Source organism: Salvelinus fontinalis, chromosome 12 (genome assembly GCF_029448725.1).
Source record: "Salvelinus fontinalis isolate EN_2023a chromosome 12, ASM2944872v1, whole genome shotgun sequence".
Classification (NCBI taxonomy): Eukaryota; Metazoa; Chordata; class Actinopteri; order Salmoniformes; family Salmonidae; genus Salvelinus; species Salvelinus fontinalis.
The window spans coordinates 50,003,706-50,021,854 of NC_074676.1; the positions used below are offsets into that span (position 1 = coordinate 50,003,706).

An 18,149-nucleotide genomic window follows, 5' to 3' on the forward strand; every position below is an offset into this window, starting at 1 on the left:
ATCAGTGGACAAAGAACGGAATTTTATTGATGTAAGTCAGACGATTACTGTGCAGAAAATACCATTAGAGTTAAAGCATGTCACAGATTCACATGGGAATGACGAGGAACATGGAAGGACAACTCCCCCATGTTGGAAACTAAAGCAGAACAACTGTTGACGCATACTGTACAATATTGTGAATCTGAAGTTATTTGTTTTGCATCGTTGTAGTTGGATTATAAATTTGGCCACTGTCTTCTCAGCAACAGAAAATTAGGAAGAAAAGAAAGTAGGTTTGTTCTCTGAATAACTTATGAGTACAAATTAATTTAAAATAGTGTTTAAAATATAGACGCAATGTTAGTGCACATAGCCAACATACACAGAGGCCTTGAACTTTGTAAAACTTGATATGACTCTGGCTGAAGCACTTTGAAATCATTACACAGCATGTGACACATATGAAAGACATGCTGTCCATTTAACACACCTAAAAACATGGCTGTCCTAATATTCTTAACTGGCTACCTTATTTCTTTGCCTTTCCATTGTGAAACACCTGGACAGGCATCCATCATATTACTTTCAACTGTTGCGGTTTTTCAGATCAGTGGTCACAAAGGAAAGGAGACAAGGAAAGGAAGCAGGTTCAGAAATGTGCCGTAACCCCCGGATCCATCTGTAGCGTCCCTGCCTACTCGCATCCTGGTCTTAAAATGGAGGACAGGAATGCCACAGCACAGGTGACAATCTTTTGAGAGTATAATATATTGATGGCTTAATTCTGATTATTTAATGGACATAGTTCTGGGCCTTAGACAACAACAGTCACTGCCTTGTGAAGAAACCATTTCAACTGGAACCAGTCAGTGCAGGATACACACGTATAGGTATACAAGCGGTCTCTGTCTTTGTCCAAAGGGTGAATACAACGCTACAGTGCTTCTAATAGAGGCCACAGCGGTGGTTCATGGCAGGTCTGTTGGAAGCTATCCACAGCACAAACATTAATATGGCTCTAGAAAACAGAGTGTAATGAGTGGGCTGTTATTGAATGTCTTTCCATTGTATGTTAATCCCCATTGCTATTGAGAGAGTCTGTACATCATATGTTATACTGCATGGTCATTGAGTCTTTCCATCATATGTTAACCCTCATGGGCACCTTGGCTTGGATAGACATTTTGGAATGTTCAATTACTTGTTGCACACCTCACGGTCTGTCTTTTTTTATAAGAACGCCCTTCTATTCTGCCATGTCATTGGTTCATCATGACATTTCATATGCTATTGGGAGCCATGTCTGTTCTATATTCAACTACCGCGCTTTACAAGTTATGGTTAGGTGAGTGTCAGGGTTTGTAAAGTAGCAGTTGGGCTGAGTTAAATGGAGACAGTTAAAGCAGCCAAGTAGCATAGATGGAGTACTCCAATTACTGCTAACAATAGGAGAGATGGGGGAGCCCTCATAAACCAGTATCATTACGTTAGAATTAGTTTACCTCCTGTCTTTCAGATATCACACAAATCTAGGATTGGTTCATGCTTCACTCTGATCAATGGAAAGATCTGTGCAAAGACTTGAGTGACACACAATGACTTCAAGTTTAAATTTGACCTCAGTCCAGTGGAATAAGTAGCTCAATAGGTCCTAACGTGGTGGATAGGCTTTATGTATACTTTGAGTTATTAGCCCGGTTAAACCATATTGAAGACTACGCTGCACCTTTAAAACAATGGTGAGCCCAGTGTTCAGTCTGATTGAACCAGGCTATGGTGTTATAGAAGCAGTAATGAAACAGTCCAGTAGGAATGTCACTTTGGTTCTCCCGACATTTGAACTTGACCCAGATCTTCCACACTGTGCTTAATTACCTCCACACTCAAATTACATTCAAATTCCAAATGGATTTTTTTCCTTCTTGTTTCTCATTTGTTTTAGAACTGTACAAGATAAAAAATGATCAATAATGAGTTATACACATTTATAGGACAACATAGTTTACGTAATATTACTATAAAGGACAAACAAGATGTAGTTTTTAGATTCTGAATGCAGTATGCCCCTTTCATTGAGCTGTAAAGATGCGTTATGCTGAAGATGTTTCCTGTAGTAGTTGCCTTTTTTAAGCAGCAAATACGTATTCCTAGCCTGTCAACTACTGCCTGTAGCCGTCGCGTGATCCTTACAAGTCAGGGTCAAGACTGCTTGAGCACTGCTTAGATTTCTCATAATATCAGTCAGCCACATAACCTGCCGATAGGCTATATGTGTTTTATATCACTCAGCAGTAGCAATATATAACCAGTGGGCAGAGCGGTTTTATTGAATGTCCACCTTGGCGTTATAAGGACCAGAGTTCCTATAGTACTCCGCTAACCTCTCACTTCAAAGACAAAATTATTGGCTTTTTGAAGACAGCTAGGAGCCCGGCCAACAGTGTAAATGACAACCCACACTAGATTTACCAGTCATTCTCCATCTTGGTTCCACACAACACGTCATTTTTCCATCAAAGCTCTAGTGAAGAAGGGTGGTTGGCTGGTCCAGTGGAAAAGTGGGTGAGTTTGAGAGAGAGGAAGATGTGTAGAGGGCTGACTTTGTTCTGTGGCTATCTTCCACCCCTGGAAAAGGAATAGTGCATTGTCTCAGGTGTTATTCAGGTAGTGTTCATAAGCTCTCCTGTGCATACTGTAGACACTTCTCAGGACCTCCAGACCCCCCCAGCCAGGGTGGTCTGTGTATAGGCCTACAGGGGCCCATCTTTGGGGGAGGATGGGGGCTGGGAGGTGCTGCCCGTGGAGCTCTTCAGGGAGCCCAGGGTCTTGCTGAACCAGGAATTTTTGGCCGCTTGGATCTCGTTCATCAGGACGCCCCTCTGGTGCTCCAACTCCTGAGGACGGACAGAACAAAGGAATAAATAGTCACCATAGCAACATTACCAGTCAGTCACTATAATAATCATCAATATTAGTCACCATAGCAACATGAATAATGAATAGTCATGTTGATAATCATGAATAGAACAGAAGGTGTGTATGTGTACTACTTTATTATACTACACAGAGTGAGAGAGTGTGTGTGTATGTTTCTGTGTGTTTTAGTGGGTGTGCGCGTGCGTGCATGCATCTGTGTGTGAGTTCGTGCATGTGATTCTATGTGTGTGTGTGTATTTCTGTGTCTGTGTGCGTGCATCTGTGTTTGTGTGTTAGTGCATGTGATTCTGTGTGTGTGCGTGCATCTGTGTGTGTGTGTGTGTGTGTGTGTGTGTGTGTGTGTGTGTGTGTGTGTGTGTGTGTGTGTGTGTGTGTGCGTGCATCTGTGTGTGTGTGTGTGTGCACGTGCGTGTGTGCTGCTATCCTCCGTGGTATCTGACCTGGATCTTACACTTGGCCTCTACCAGCTGTAGTTTGGTCTGGGCCAACTCTAGCTCCAGTTCTCTGAGCTGGGACTTCAGGGAGTCCTTCTCCTCGTCCAGCTCACTGTTCCTGTTGTCTCTGCTGGGAGCAGGCATCTGGAGAGGCCCTTCTTTACTGAACACCTCCCTGCAGCGCTCACACGCCATCACCTTACTCTGCAGAGGCAGGCAGGGAGAGAGAAGCACACATATACCAGGTCAATCTACTGGAGAGACACAACCTGACCAAAAGTAAGTGGACACCTACTCATTGAACATCTCATTCCAAAATCATGGGCATTAATATGAAGTTGGTCCCCCTTTTACTGCAAAAACAGCCTCCACTCTTCTGGGAAGGCTAACCACTAGATGTTGGAACATTGCTGCAGGGAATAGCTTCCATTCAGCCACAGACGCATTAGTAAGGTCGGGCACTGATGTTGGGCGATTAGGCCTGGCTTGCAGTCGGCGTTCCAATTCATCCCAAAGGTCTTCGATGGGGTTGAGGTCAGGGCTCTGTGCAGGCCAGTCAAGTTCTTCCACATTGATCTCAACAAACCATTTCTGTATGGACCTCGCTTTGTGCAAGGGGGCATTGTCATGCTGAAACAGGAAAGGGCCTTCCCCAAACTTTTTCCACAAAGTTGGAAGCACAGAATCATCTACAGTGTCATTTTATGCTGTAGGGTTAAGATTTCCTTCCCTGAAACTAAGGGGCCGGAACCATGAAAACCAGCACCAGACAATTATTTATTCTCCACCAAACTTTACAGTTGGCACTATGCATTGGGGCCGGTAGCGTTCTCCTGGCGTCCGCCAAACCCAGATTCATCTGTTGGACAGCCAGATGGTGAAGGTGATTCATCACTCCAAAGAACACAATTCCACTGCCCCAGAGTCCAATGGCGGCAAGCTTTACACCACTCTAGCCAATGCTGTGCATTGCACATGGTGATATTCTGCTTGTCTGCGCCTGCTCGGCCATGGAAACCAATTTCATGAAGCTCCCGATGAACAGTTCTTGTGCTGACGTTGCTTCCAGAGGCAGTTTGGAACTCAGTAGTGAGTGTTGCAAACGAGGACACATGATTTTTACACGTTTCAGCACTAAGCGTTCCCGCTCTGTGTGCTTGTGTGGCCTATCACTTCGCGGCTAAGTTGTTGTTGTTCCTAGACATCTCCACTTGACAATAACAGAACTTACAGTTGACCGAGGCAGCACTAGCAGGGCAGACATCTGACGAACTGACTTGTTGGAAAGGTGGCATCCTATGACGGTGCCACGTTTAAATTCACTGAGCTCTTCAGTAAGGCCATTCTATTGCCAAAGTTTGTCAATGGAGATTTCATGGCTTAGTGCTTGATTTGATACACCTGTCAGCGGCAGGTGTGGCTGAAATAGAGGAATCCACTAATTTGAAGTGGTGTCCACATACTTTTGTATATATAGTGTAAGTATACACAACATAAAGACTATATATAGTATACTCTTGGCATTTTCTCAACTAGCTTCATGAGGTAGTCACCTTGAATGCATTTCAATTAACAGGTGTGCCTTGTTAAAAGTTGTGGAATTTCTTTCCTTCCATCTTAATGTGTTTGAGCCAATCAGTTGTGTTGTGACAAGGTAGGGGTGGTATACAGAAGATCGCCGTATTTGGTAGAAGACCAAGTCCATATTATGGCAAGAACAGCTCAAATAAGCAGAGAGAACCGACAGTTCATCATCAACTGTTTAGAGGAGTGTGTGAATCAGGCCTTCATGGTAGAATTCCTGCAAAGAAACCACTACTAAAGGACACCAATAAGAAGACGACTTGCTTGGGCCAAGAAACACGAGCAATGGACATTAGACCGGTGGAAATCTGTCCTTTGGTCTGATGAGTCCAAATTTGAGATTTTTGGTTCCAACTGCTGTCTTTGTGAGATGCAGAGTAGGTAAACGGATGATCTCCGCATGTGTGGTTCCCACAGTGAAGCATGGAGGAGGTGTGATGGTGCTTTGCTGATGACACTGGGTGATTTATTTAGAATTCAAGGTACACTTAACCAGCATGGCAACCACAGCATTCTGCAGTGATACGACATCCCATCTTGTTTGCGCTTAGCGGGACTATCATTTGTTTTTCAACAGGACAATGACCCAACACACGTCCAGGCTGTGTAAGGGCTATTTGACCAAGAAGGAGAGTGATGGTGCTGCATCAGATAAGCTGGCCTCCACAATCACCTGACCTCAACCCAAGATGGTTGAGATGGTTTGGACCGTAGAGTGAAGGAAAAGCAGCCAACAGTCTTGAAGGAGTTCCCACAGCATATGTAGGAACTCTTTCAAGACTATTGGAAAAGCATTCCTCATGAAGCTGGATGAGAGACTGCCAAGAGTGTGCAAAGCTGTCATCAAGGCAAAGGTTGACTAGTTTGAAGATTTTTTAAACACTTTTTTGTTTACTACATGATTCCATATGTGTTATTTCATAGTTTTGATGTCTTCACTATTATTCTACAATGTAGAAAACAGTAAAAATAAAGAAAAACACTTGAATGAGTAGGTGTGTCCAACATTTTTACTGGTAATGTATATATTTATAAATACTATATATAGAGTAAAATGGTAATAAGATGTATACTTACAGACACACTGAAATATTTTATATTTCCATTTTCCTTTGCAATGAGTCCATAACCACATTAGCATTACGGACAAAGACATTTTATCACCACAGCAGTGATGGGCTTTTACCTAGTGATGGGCTTTTATTCCAACACTACTAGAACCCTTCATCATACCACCTAATAATAATTACATGACAGACGCCATACACATATCCTGTCCTACCTTGATGATGTCTAGCTCCTCCTTGGTGGCAGCCTGCTGCTTCTCTAGCCTGGTGCTGAGATGAGAACAGATCTGGGAACACACAGGAAGGACTGCATGTTTACTAAGCTACTACATATTACCTGGACAGGTTCAGTGACCTTTCAGATACACCAGAACACACAGAAGACGCATCTCAATTAGGATTGAATGGGATTTTAGGGGACGTCGTAGAATTGACTTTCTCCTGAGGGGAAATGTGTCTTGGACATTAAATAGTGCTGCTGCTTCCACAGAGAATATCGCAGATGAAAAACCATACATCACAGTGATAGGTGAAAATTATCTGTTAATTGAATGATTAGAATATTCCGCCCTGAAACATATATTTGTATGGAAGTGATTAGAATGTATAAAATCATAATCAATAAATGTGTAGTCCTAGTCAGGATTAGGGTGAAGACAATATGTCTTATGTATTTTATTATATATGTATTTTACATTACATTATATGTATTTTAAACACAGACTGTCTGAGCTTGGTGCCGACCTGACTAGAGATTTGGGAGAGAACAGGTAGTGGTACGTCTCAAGGACAATGTCACTAATCTCTGTCGGCTGGGTAGCAGGACATGTGTGTGTGTATGGTTGTTTGTATGTGTGTGTGTGTATGGTTGCGTGTATGTGTGTGTATGGTTGCGTGTATGTGTGTGCGTATGGTTGTGTGAATGTGTGGGTGACTTTAGAACGTTCCCGTGAATAAACCTTTTTGACTATTTTAGCTGGGCCTCCGTCTATTTCATTTGACCAGGATCTTACAAACGCTGGTTTGCAGACTGAGGAATATAATTAAATTGGGTTATGTACCTTGAGAACAAAATTCTCTTATCATAGAAGCACCAATCTCCCCACCCACACAAAGCTTATCAGCTCCTGGCAAGGTTGTGACGTAGACCATACACACACTGCTCTCCTCTCTTACGTGTCTCTGGATCCTACCTGTTTGTATTCGGTGATGATAGTCGTAGTTTTCTTGATCTCTGACTCTGCTTTCTCCAGCTCTCTCCTGAACACCTCTTTAATCTGGACAGACACGGCAAGATGGCAACCACACATTAGCGATGATCGTAAAACACTTGCTACTTCAGTCACCTGGGCTTCTCTTCGCCCAAAGCACTTGCATGTGTGTGACTGTGAGCTGTGTAACCTGTGCCGTCTCCTCCGCCTGCCTCCTCTTCTCCTCCTCCGTCTCCACCAGGCGCTGTTTGGTGCAGAGCAGCTCCTTGTTCAGCACGTCTGCCTTGTCTTCCGCCTGGTCCAAGTCGGTCCGCAGGGCGATCTTACTGGTCACAAGCTCATGGGCCAGGTCATCGTTCTCCTGCTCCAGACGCATGCTGGCCTCCTGCAGCCGACGGTTCTCCCTCTGTGAGCAACACACACATTGCATTTCACATTTTAGTCATTTAGCCATTCATCTTAAGATAGCTGGGTGAGACAACCACATATCACAGCCGTAGCAAGTACATTTTCCATCCAAAAGTACACAACCCCACACACACACTAGTGATGTGCGGGTTGACTCATAACCCGCAGTCATATCCGAAGGGCAGGCAGCTTTAGGGTCATGAAATATTGTGTGGATGAAGGGTAGGTTTAGGGTCATTAAATATTGTGTGGATGAAGGGTGGGTTTAGGGTCATGAAACATTGTGTGGATGAAGGGCAGGTGGGTTTAGGGTCATGAAACATTGTGTGGATGAAGGGCAGGTGGGTTTAGGGTCATGAAACATTGTGTGGATGAAGGGCAGGTGGGTTTAGGGTCATGAAACATTGTGTGGATGAAGGGCGGGTGGGTTTAGGGTCATGAAACATTGTGTGGATGAAGGGCGGGTGGGTTTAGGGTCATGAAACATTGTGTGGATGAAGGGTGGGGTGGATTTAGGGTCATGAAACATTGTGTGGATGAAGGGTGGGGTGGATTTAGGGTCATGAAACATTGTGTGGATGAAGGGTGGGGTGGATTTAGGGTCATGAACATTGTGTGGATGAAGTGTGGGGTGGATTTAGGGTCATGAAACATTGTGTGGATGAAGGGTGGGGTGGATTTAGGGTCATGAAACATTGTGTGGATGAAGTGTGGGGTGGATTTAGGGTCATGAACATTGTGTGGATGAAGTGTGGGTGGGTTTAGGGTCATGAAACATTGTGTGGATGAAGTGTGGGTGGGTTTAGGGTCATGAAACATTGTGTGGATGAAGTGTGGGTGGGTTTAGGGTCATGAAACATTGTGTGGATGAAGGGTGGGTGGAGTAAAGAGAAAACAATGTATTAAAAATCCATGAATGTGTAATTACTGTGCAGTTGATATCTACAGGATACACTGAGGTTTATATTTTGTTTGTTGTATCTGGCGTTAGTTTGTAGCCTCAGCTTTAGGGCCTAACTGTAGCATGCCAAATACACGCCAGCTGACAAATACACACCAACTGACAAATATACGCCAGCTGACAAATACTTTTGGAAACCTGGGATGAAAAAGTTAACGTTGATCCACTGAGGAAAAGTTTAATTAAGAAGAAAACTGCGAACTGGAGAGTTGAAAATGAATAGAAGGAGGGCCAGTAGCCTAATGTCTGGTGAAGTGGTAAAAGAAGATGATCGCAGCTATGTTATGTGTGATCATTGTGAGGTGCTATACACATTTAACAGTCACAACCCATTGTGCACATTGATACTGTTCAGATGGGATAAATGGAAAAGTAGCCTAACTGAAATCTGGACAAGGACTTTAGGTCTAGAACCTCTCACATAGCCTAATATAATGTTCATTCCTTCAGAATTAAGCATTTCTTGCAGTAAAATTATACACCAAATATAAATTTTGACTCGAACAGGAGTGGAGAAATCTACTTTATTTTTATTTTTAATTCAGCATATTGAGAGAATGAATGCACAGTTAAGGGGCTGTCTATGTTTATCAGCATCATTAAAGCTGATAGTATTTCAAACAAAATATATATATATATATATATATATATATATATATTTTTCACCTTTATTTAACCAGGTAGGCTAGTTGAGAACAAGTTTTCATTTGCAACTGCGACCTGGCCAAGATAAAGCATAGCAGTGTGAACAGACAACAACACAGAGTTACACATGGAATAAACAATAAACAAGTCAATAACATGGTAGAAAAAAAAGAGAATCTATATACAATGTGTGCAAAAGGCATGAGGTAGGCAATAAATCGAGTAATTACAATTTAGCAGATTAACACTGGAGTGATAAATCATCAGATGATCATGTGCAAGAAGAGATACTGGTGTGCAAAAGAGCAGAAAAGTAAATAAATAAAAGCAGTATGGGGGGTGAGGTAGGTAAATTGGGTGGGTAGTTTACAGATGGACTATGTACAGCTGCAGCGATCGGTTAGCTGCTCGGATAGCAGATTTTTAAAGTTGTTGAGGGAGATAAGTCTCCAACTTCAGAGATTTTTGCAATTCGTTCCAGTCGCAGGCAGCAGAGAACTGGAAGGAAACGCGTCCAAATGAGGTTTTGGCTTTAGGGATGATCAGTGAGATACACCTGCTGGAGCGCGTGCTACGGGTGGGTGTAGCCATCGTGACCAGTGAACTGAGATAAGGCGGCACTTTACCTAGCATAGCCTTGTAGATGACCTGGAGCCAGTGGGTCTGACGACGAACATGTAGCGAGGGCCAGCCGACTAGGGCATACAGGTCGCAGTGGTGGGTCGTATAAGGTGCTTTAGTAACAAAACGGATGGCACTGTGATAAACTGCATCCAGTTTGCTGAGTAGAGTATTGGAAGCTATTTTGTAGATGACATCGCCGAAGTCGAGGATCGGTAAGATAGTCAGTTTTACTAGGGTAAGTTTGGCGGCGTGAGTGAAGGAGGCTTTGTTGCGAAATAGAAAGCCGACTCTAGATTTGATTTTGGATTGGAGATGTTTGATATGAGTCTGGAAGGAGAGTTTGCAGTCTAGCCAGACACCTAGGTACTTGTAGATGTCCACATATTCTAGGTCGGAACCGTCCAGGGTGGTGATGCTAGTCGGGCGTGCGGGTGCAGGCAGCGAACGGTTGAAAAGCATGCATTTGGTTTTACTAGCGTTTAAGAGCAGTTGGAGGCCACGGAAGGAGTGTTGTATGGCATTGAAGCTCGTTTGGAGGTTAGATAGCACAGTGTCCAAGGAAGGGCCAGAAGTATACAGAATGGTGTCGTCTGCGTAGAGGTGGATCAGGGAATCGCCCGCAGCAAGAGCAACATCATTGATATATACAGAGAAAAGAGTCGGCCCGAGAATTGAACCCTGTGGAACCCCCATAGAGACTGCCAGAGGACCGGACAACATGCCCTCCGATTTGACACACTGAACTCTGTCTGCAAAGTAGTTGGTGAACCAGGCAAGGCAGTCATTAGAAAAACCGAGGCTACTGAGTCTGCCGATAAGAATATGGTGATTGACAGAGTCGAAAGCCTTGGCCAGGTCGATGAAGACGGCTGCACAGTAATGTCTTTTATCGATGGCGGTTATGACATCGTTTAGTACCTTGAGCGTGGCTGAGGTGCACCCGTGACCGGCTCGGAAACCGGATTGCACAGCGGAGAAGGTACGGTGGGATTCGAGATGGTCAGTGATCTGTTTGTTGACTTGGCTTTCGAAGACCTTAGATAGGCAGGGCAGAATGGATATAGGTCTGTAACAGTTTGGGTCCAGGGTGTCTCCCCCTTTGAAGAGGGGGATGACCGCGGCAGCTTTCCAATCCTTGGGGATCTCAGATGATACGAAGGAGAGGTTGAACAGGCTGGTAATAGGGGGTGCGACAATGGCGGCGGACAGTTTCAGAAATAGGGGGTCCAGATTGTCAAGCCCAGCTGATTTGTATGGGTCCAGGTTTTCCAGCTCTTTCAGAACATCTGCTATCTGGATATGGGTAAAGGAGAAGTTGGGGAGGCTTGGGCGAGTAGCAGCGGGGGGGGCGGGGCTGTTTGCCAAGGTTGGAGTCGCCAGGAGGAAGGCATGGCCAGCCATTGAGAAATGTTTGTTGAAGTTTTCGATTATCACGGACTTATCAGTGGTGACCGTGTTACCTAGCCTCAGTGAAGTGGGCAGCTGGGAGGAGGTGCTCTTGTTTTCCATGGACTTTACAGTATCCCAGAACTTTTTGGAGTTAGAGCTACAGGATGCAAATTTCTGCTTGAAAAAGCTGGCCTTTGCTTTCCTGACTGACTGCGTGTATTGGTTCCTGACTTCCCTGAACAGTTGCATATCGCGGGGGCTCTTCGATGCTATTGCAGTTCGCCCCAGGATGTTTTTGTGCTGGTCGATGGCAGTCAGGTCTGGAGTGAACCAAGGGCTATATCTGTTCTTGGTTCTGCATTTTTTGAACGGAGCATGCTTGTCTACTATGGTGAGGAAGTAACTTTTAAAGAATGACCAGGCATCCTCAACTGACGGGATGAGGTCAATATCCTTCCAGGGTACCCGGGCCAGGTCGATTAGAAAGGCCTGCTCGCAGAAGTGTTTTAGGGAGCGTTTGACAGTGATGAGGGGTGGTCGTTTGGCCGCGGACCCGTGGCGGATACAGGCAATGAGGCAGTGATCGCTGAGATCTTGATTGAAGACAGCAGAGGTGTATTTGGAGGGCAAGTTGGTCAGGATAATGTCTATTAGGGTGCCCATGTTTACGGATTTAGGGTTGTACCTGGTGGGTTCCTTGATGATTTGAGTGAGATTGAGGGCATCAAGCTTAGATTGTAGGACTGCCGGGGTGTTAAGCATATCCCAGTTTAGGTCACCTAACAGAACAAACTCTGAAGCTAGATGGGGAGCGATCAGTTCACAGATGGTGTCCAGGGCACAGCTGGGAGCTGAGGGGGGTCGGTAGCAGGCGGCAACAGTGAAAGACTTATTTCTGGAGAGATTAATTTTTAAAATTAGAAGTTCGAACTGTTTGGGCATAGACCTGGAAAGTATGACTTTGCAGGCTATCTCTGCAGTAGATTGCAACTCCTCCCCCTTTGGCAGTTCTATCTTGACGGAAAGTGTTATAGTTGGGTATGGAAATCTCAGAATTTTTGGTGGCCTTCCTAAGCCAGGATTCGGAAACGACAAGGACATCAGGGTTGGCAGAGTGTGCTAAAGCGGTGAGTAAGGAAAACTTAGGGAGGAGGCTTCTGATGTTGACATGCATAAGGCCAAGGCTTTTTCGATCACAGAAGTCAACAAATGAGGGTGACTGGGGACATGCAGGGCCTGGGTTTACCTCCGCATCACCCGAGGAACAGAGGAGTAGTAGGATGAGGGTGCGGCTAAAGGCTATCAAAACTGGTCGCCTCGAGCGTTGGGGACAAGGAATAAAAGGAGCAGATTTATGGGCGTGGTAGAATAGATTCTGGGCATAATGTGCAGACCAGGGTATGGTGGGGCACGGGTACAGCGGAGGCAAGCCCAGGCACTGGGTGATGATAAGAGAGGTTGTATCTCTGGACATGCTGGTCTCAATGGGTGAGGTCACCGCATGTGTGGGGGGTGGGACAAAGGAGGTATCAGAGGTATGGAGAGTGGAACTACGGGGTCCATTGCAAACCAAAACAATGATAACTAGCCTGAACAACAGTATGCAAGGCATATTGATATTTGAGAGAGACATACAGTAAGGCATAAAGTGATTGCAGGTCTTGATTGGGAGAGCTAGCTAAAACAACAGGTGAGATGACAGCAGCTAGTCAGCTAACACAGCAACAGCAGGTAAAAATGGCGACGCATCAAGCCAAAACGAAATCTTATCAAAAACATGTTGGGTCATTTTCACAGCTTTTAATTTCCTTAAAACCGGTTAAGCTGATGTAATTGGGAAAACTTTAATTTGTTATTGCATTTTATCCCAAATCCTAAGCGTCTTTCCTACCCAAGAGAAGCAGAGATGGGAACTATTTACTCTTTATGAAAACTTTACCGATGTTAACTAGGTTGAAGCAGTCAATCTATCGATTTATGAAATTATTCTGGTGATCTAGGGTTTATTTCATCTTCTTGGGCAACATGCAATGACAGAACAGAAGCTGCATAGATCTAAATAGAGTCAAGTTGACTAACAAATAACCTACCAAAATGTTGGAAATTATAAACAGAAGCGTAGGCCTATCAAATCAAATTTGTCACATACACATGGTTAGCAGATGTTAATTAGAGTGTAGTGAAATGCTTGTTCTTCTAGTCCCGACCATGCAGTAATATCTAACAAGTGATCTAACCTAACAATTTCACAACAACTACCTTATACACACACACACACACTATAAGGCCATACCTTATACACTTACACAACTTGTTAAGAAAAATTAGCGATAGCTAATTTTCTGCACGCGCACAGCAAGCAAATCAAATGTTATTGGTCACATACATGTGATTAGCAGATGTTATTGGTCACATACACGTGATTAGCAGATGTTATTGCGGGTGTAGTGAAATGCTTGTAGCTCAGACAGCGCAGTAATATCTAACAAATTACACAACATATACCCAATACACACAAATCTAGGTAGAAATTAATTAAGACTATATACATATTGATGAGCGATGTCAGAGCGGAACGGACTAAGATACAGTAGAATAGTATATAATACAGTATATTCATATGAGATGAGTAATGCAAGATATGTAAACATTAAGTGAATGAGATACCGTATAATAGTATAGAAAACGGTATTTACAGGGGGTACTACTAATCATCTCGAACAACCCCAAACTAGAAAATACAACCACAAACAAAAAGAAATGTAACATGCAACAATTTCAAAGACTTACGGAGTTACAGCTCACATGAAGAAAACTTTAGACCCTAATCTATGGATTTCACATGACTGGCAATACAGTTATGCATCTGTTGGTCACAGATAGCATTTTTTAAATGTAGGGGTGTGGATAAAAAGTCGTTCGTATCTGGTGTGATCACCTTTTTCCTCATGCAACACGACACATCTCCTTCGCATAGAGTTGATCAGGCTGTTGATTGTGGCCTGTGGAATGCTGTACACACACACACCACTTAAATGGCTGTGCAAAGTTGATGGATATTGGTGGGAACTGGAATGCACTGACGTACACCTCCCAAACCTGCTCTGGTGGACATTCCTGCAGTCAGCATGCCAATTGCACGCTCCCTCAAAACTTGAGACATCTATGGAATTGTGTTGTGTGACAAAACTGCACCTTTTAGAGTGGCCTTTTATTGTCCCCAGCACATGGTGTTATGATGATCATGCTGTTTAATCAGCTTATTGATATGTCACACCTGTCAGATGGATGGATTATCTTGGCTAACGAGAAATGCTCATTAACAGGGATGTAAACAAATGTGTGCACCACATTTGAGAGAAATAAGCTTTTTGTGCGTATGAAACATTTCTGGGATCTTTTATTCAGCTCATGAAACATGGGACAAACATTTTGCATGTTACATTTATATATTTGTTTAGTACAGATTAAAGGAGCAACTCCGGTAGGACTAAAACATTCTTCCTCACCTAAAGTTCAACTGTCGGAGTCAGTTGGCGCGCTAGTGTGCACTGCCTTCATAGGCCTGCAGCCTAGCTAAGCCAATAATAACCATACTACACCTTCACAAAAGTTGCCCACATACACAGCAGCTGAGGTCCCGGGAGGTGCCATCGCGATGCCCACCTACTTGCCCTTAAGCATGGGCATCATGGCCCCCAGCACATGTACATTCTAATGTCTCCCTCACTCTTCTCTTCTCCATTTCTTCTGCTGTAGGAGACATTGAAGATGTCAAGGCAGCGTTCAAGACGGTGCTGTGACAGCTCATCTACAGCCACAGTGACGTGGATGACGACAGACAATGAAAGCTCAGAGAGACCCAAGTCAGCCGGTCGCAACTCAAATGAATGCTTCTACAAAGACCCTAAGGATTGCCCACTCCCCCTCCACACCACTGCCACTCTCTGTTGTCATCTATGCATAGTCACTTTAATTAACTCTACCTACATGTACATACTACCTCAACTAACCGGTGCCTCCGCACATTGACTCTGTACCGGCACCCCCCTGTATATATTGTTATTTTATTTACTGCTGCTCTTTAATTACTTGTTACTTTTATCTCTTATTCTTATCTGTATTTTTTGAAACTGCATTGTTGGTTAGGGGCTCATAAGTAAGCATTTCACTGTAAGGTGTTGTATTTGATTGATTTGAGACAGGGTAAGAAAGAGTGAGACTGGCTTTTCCCTGGCACTTTATTTATTTATGGTACTGACTGCCATAACACCTGGATCCACAGGTCTAAAGTAAATCAATCTTTAATTAAGTAAATTAATCTTTAATGCTTGAAGACCAGCATACAATGCAGTATTTTCTAGGACATCTTTCCCTGATGACGCACATCTCAATGGCTCGATGGATACCGAATACATCAGGAATATGTCCTAAAGAGAATTTGCTCATTGGCAAAACATAGCCGAGACGTCAGCCTAGGTTCTACATTCTACAGTTCTACATTGGCATATGTAGGCCAAGGATCAACATCTCGGTGGCACCTTGCCAATGTGCAAAAAGTCTCTAGAATACATATTCCCAACTCAAATTTACATTTTCAATTTCATATCCGAAGGCGCTGTGCGCGCATACTGGGTTGAGGCTGCACAGCCGGCTAACCACTATCGAGCCACTCACTGGCACCACTGTTTGCACACCTGGTTTAGAGCCAAATCAGGGAGTTACACAGATGAGGATGGAGGTTGTGGGGTTGTTATAATATGCAAATTCAGTTCTTAATAAGAAAGATATTTCAAAATGTCAGATCCAGTCTGAAACGGTCCCATACACATCTACATGCCCGTTCACCGTTTACAGGATGCCCGCTATCCGGAATCACGCTGCAGCAGCCCAACAAGAATTGTTCCACTGTGCCAAGGGACAGAAGGACGAAAACATGTACATCTTCATTCAACTTAACAAAGGCATACCGTGTCTGCTTCATGCATCATTAGGCTATATCATCCTATAAAATAAAGTGATTATTGTACAGGCTCTGTTTTCTTTACATTAGTAAATTAGAGCTAGCTCACTAGCTAACTCATAACCAAAACATACATTTGATTAGCGAGCCCATTACTAATGGCTAGCGAGCAAGGTAAATCTATTAGCCGGATGTCTAAGTTACTATGGGCTGAACAAAGCTCGGTAACCAGTCACTTGAAGATAGTAACGTTTTTCAGGTTGCAGTCATCTAATAATGTCCCTCCTTTTAGTGTAGAAAGGTTATAACATAATGAAAATGTATATGATTTATGTGGCATAATTATTAATGAGAATGTGGTGCTCATCTCATTTCAGGGGGGACTGCCAGTCATTCTTCCCTGACTAACCTAGTTATCTGTGTGCGCATTGGGTACTGTTTCAGAGGGGAATATTTTTCCTGAGCATTTTAAGCCCTGCCTACTCAAACTTGTTGTAGAGTTGTCTGTCTGAAGAGAACCCTGCCCAAAAATTGTTTTCCCCCCATCTGGAAAAGTCAGAGAAAAGCTGAAGGAATACGTACTGTAGCTCCAAGGTCAGGGATATCTGAGACTAACAGGATGAGGTTGTATTGGATTACGTTATTCGTTATTCCCAATCCCAATCTTAACATCATTCCAATAGTCAGGAGGGGAAAGCTCTTTCCTCTTCCTTAACTTTGACCAGCAGAAGTCTATGGCTTCCAATCATTACAAAAATGTCCTATCCCTTTCTCTTCACTGAGTGTGTGTGCCTGGCATAGTCTACAAGACCTGAGCAGAGACTGGAGGGAGGGGCCTGGCATGGTTAAGAACAAATTCTTATTTACAATGACGGCCTAGGAACAGTGGGTTAACTGCCTTGTTCAGGGGCAGAACAGATTTTTTTTAACCTTGTGAGCTTGGGGATTCGATCAAGCAACCTTTCAGTTACTAGTCCAATTCTCTAACCACTAGGCTACCTGCAGCCCCAAGTATCATCTATATTTACAAACAACCCATTTTCAGAGATCCAATTCTTAAGGAGGTATACAAGCACAGTGAGGGGGCCCGCCTAAGTAACTCTAGCTATGGGAAACACTTGGGTAATTTTAGTGGCTGAATGTGGATTAAGTAGAAGTGAGGCCCCTAACCACTGATAAAGGGTCAGATATTGTGTCATCTGCCAGATTGGGGGTAGAGTAATCTGATTCTAGAGCAGTGGGTAAGACACGATTGTGTGTAGTCTGTTTCTTACCTGGTAGCGGTCGATTGGGTCCTCCTGCTGCAGTTGGCTCTCTCTCAGGGTCTGGTACTCCTTCTCAAACTTCTTCAGCTTCTTGGTGGGAACCTGGAGGGGTGACAGGAGGACAGCTGAGTCAGTGTTGTTGGATGGAATTGTCTTAAAAGGTGCAACCACAGCCATGTGGGATCTATCTTACCAAAAATTACAGCAGTTTGCCTTCTAAAGTGTGAAAGAGCTTCTAAACCACTAGATGGCAATGGGGAGACAAACAGGACTAAAACATTCAGCCAGTTCCGTTTCTACAAATGGATGTAATGCAAAGTTCGGTTTACTGAGATCTCGATGAGCTTGCAATGTAGCAACCTTCTAACTGAAGGCAAAACTAGGGTTTCCACAGCATATCTTATCACTTTCCTCACCCGACTGATGGAACAGAAACAGTATCAGTATAAACACTCTTCTTAGAACTCCGTCAATGTACACTTAACTACTCACTATTGCTTTTACTAGAGAAATGTATTAACTGTTACATGCCCTTAGCCTTGGCACAAAATGGCTGCCGTCGGTCTCTCCTGAGAGCAGTGACATCACACCTCAAAACCCTACTACTCTGTGCAGAGTAGTTTACATCATGTACACCTGTTCATTTACATTCCAGCTAACCACTCTAGCCTCATTTTTG

General features: G+C 43.7%; 1 protein-coding gene across 5 annotated transcripts in view; it reads right to left on the reverse strand.

Annotated features, from left to right (window-relative positions):
• Position 1: 1 nt before the first annotated feature.
• Positions 2-18,149, reverse strand: part of LOC129867573 (rab GTPase-activating protein 1-like) — a 148,499-nt gene continuing 130,351 nt past the window's right edge. For all 5 annotated transcript variants that reach the window (XM_055941060.1, XM_055941059.1, XM_055941061.1 and 2 more), the window contains 6 exons: positions 17,480-17,572; positions 7,406-7,621; positions 7,198-7,281; positions 6,220-6,291; positions 3,360-3,557; positions 2-2,876 (listed from right to left, as the gene is read on the reverse strand). In XM_055941060.1, the coding sequence (XP_055797035.1) occupies positions 2,733-2,876; positions 3,360-3,557; positions 6,220-6,291; positions 7,198-7,281; positions 7,406-7,621; positions 17,480-17,572 (807 nt within the window). In that variant the 3' untranslated portion in view covers positions 2-2,732. The remainder of the gene's footprint in view (positions 2,877-3,359; positions 3,558-6,219; positions 6,292-7,197; positions 7,282-7,405; positions 7,622-17,479; positions 17,573-18,149) is intronic.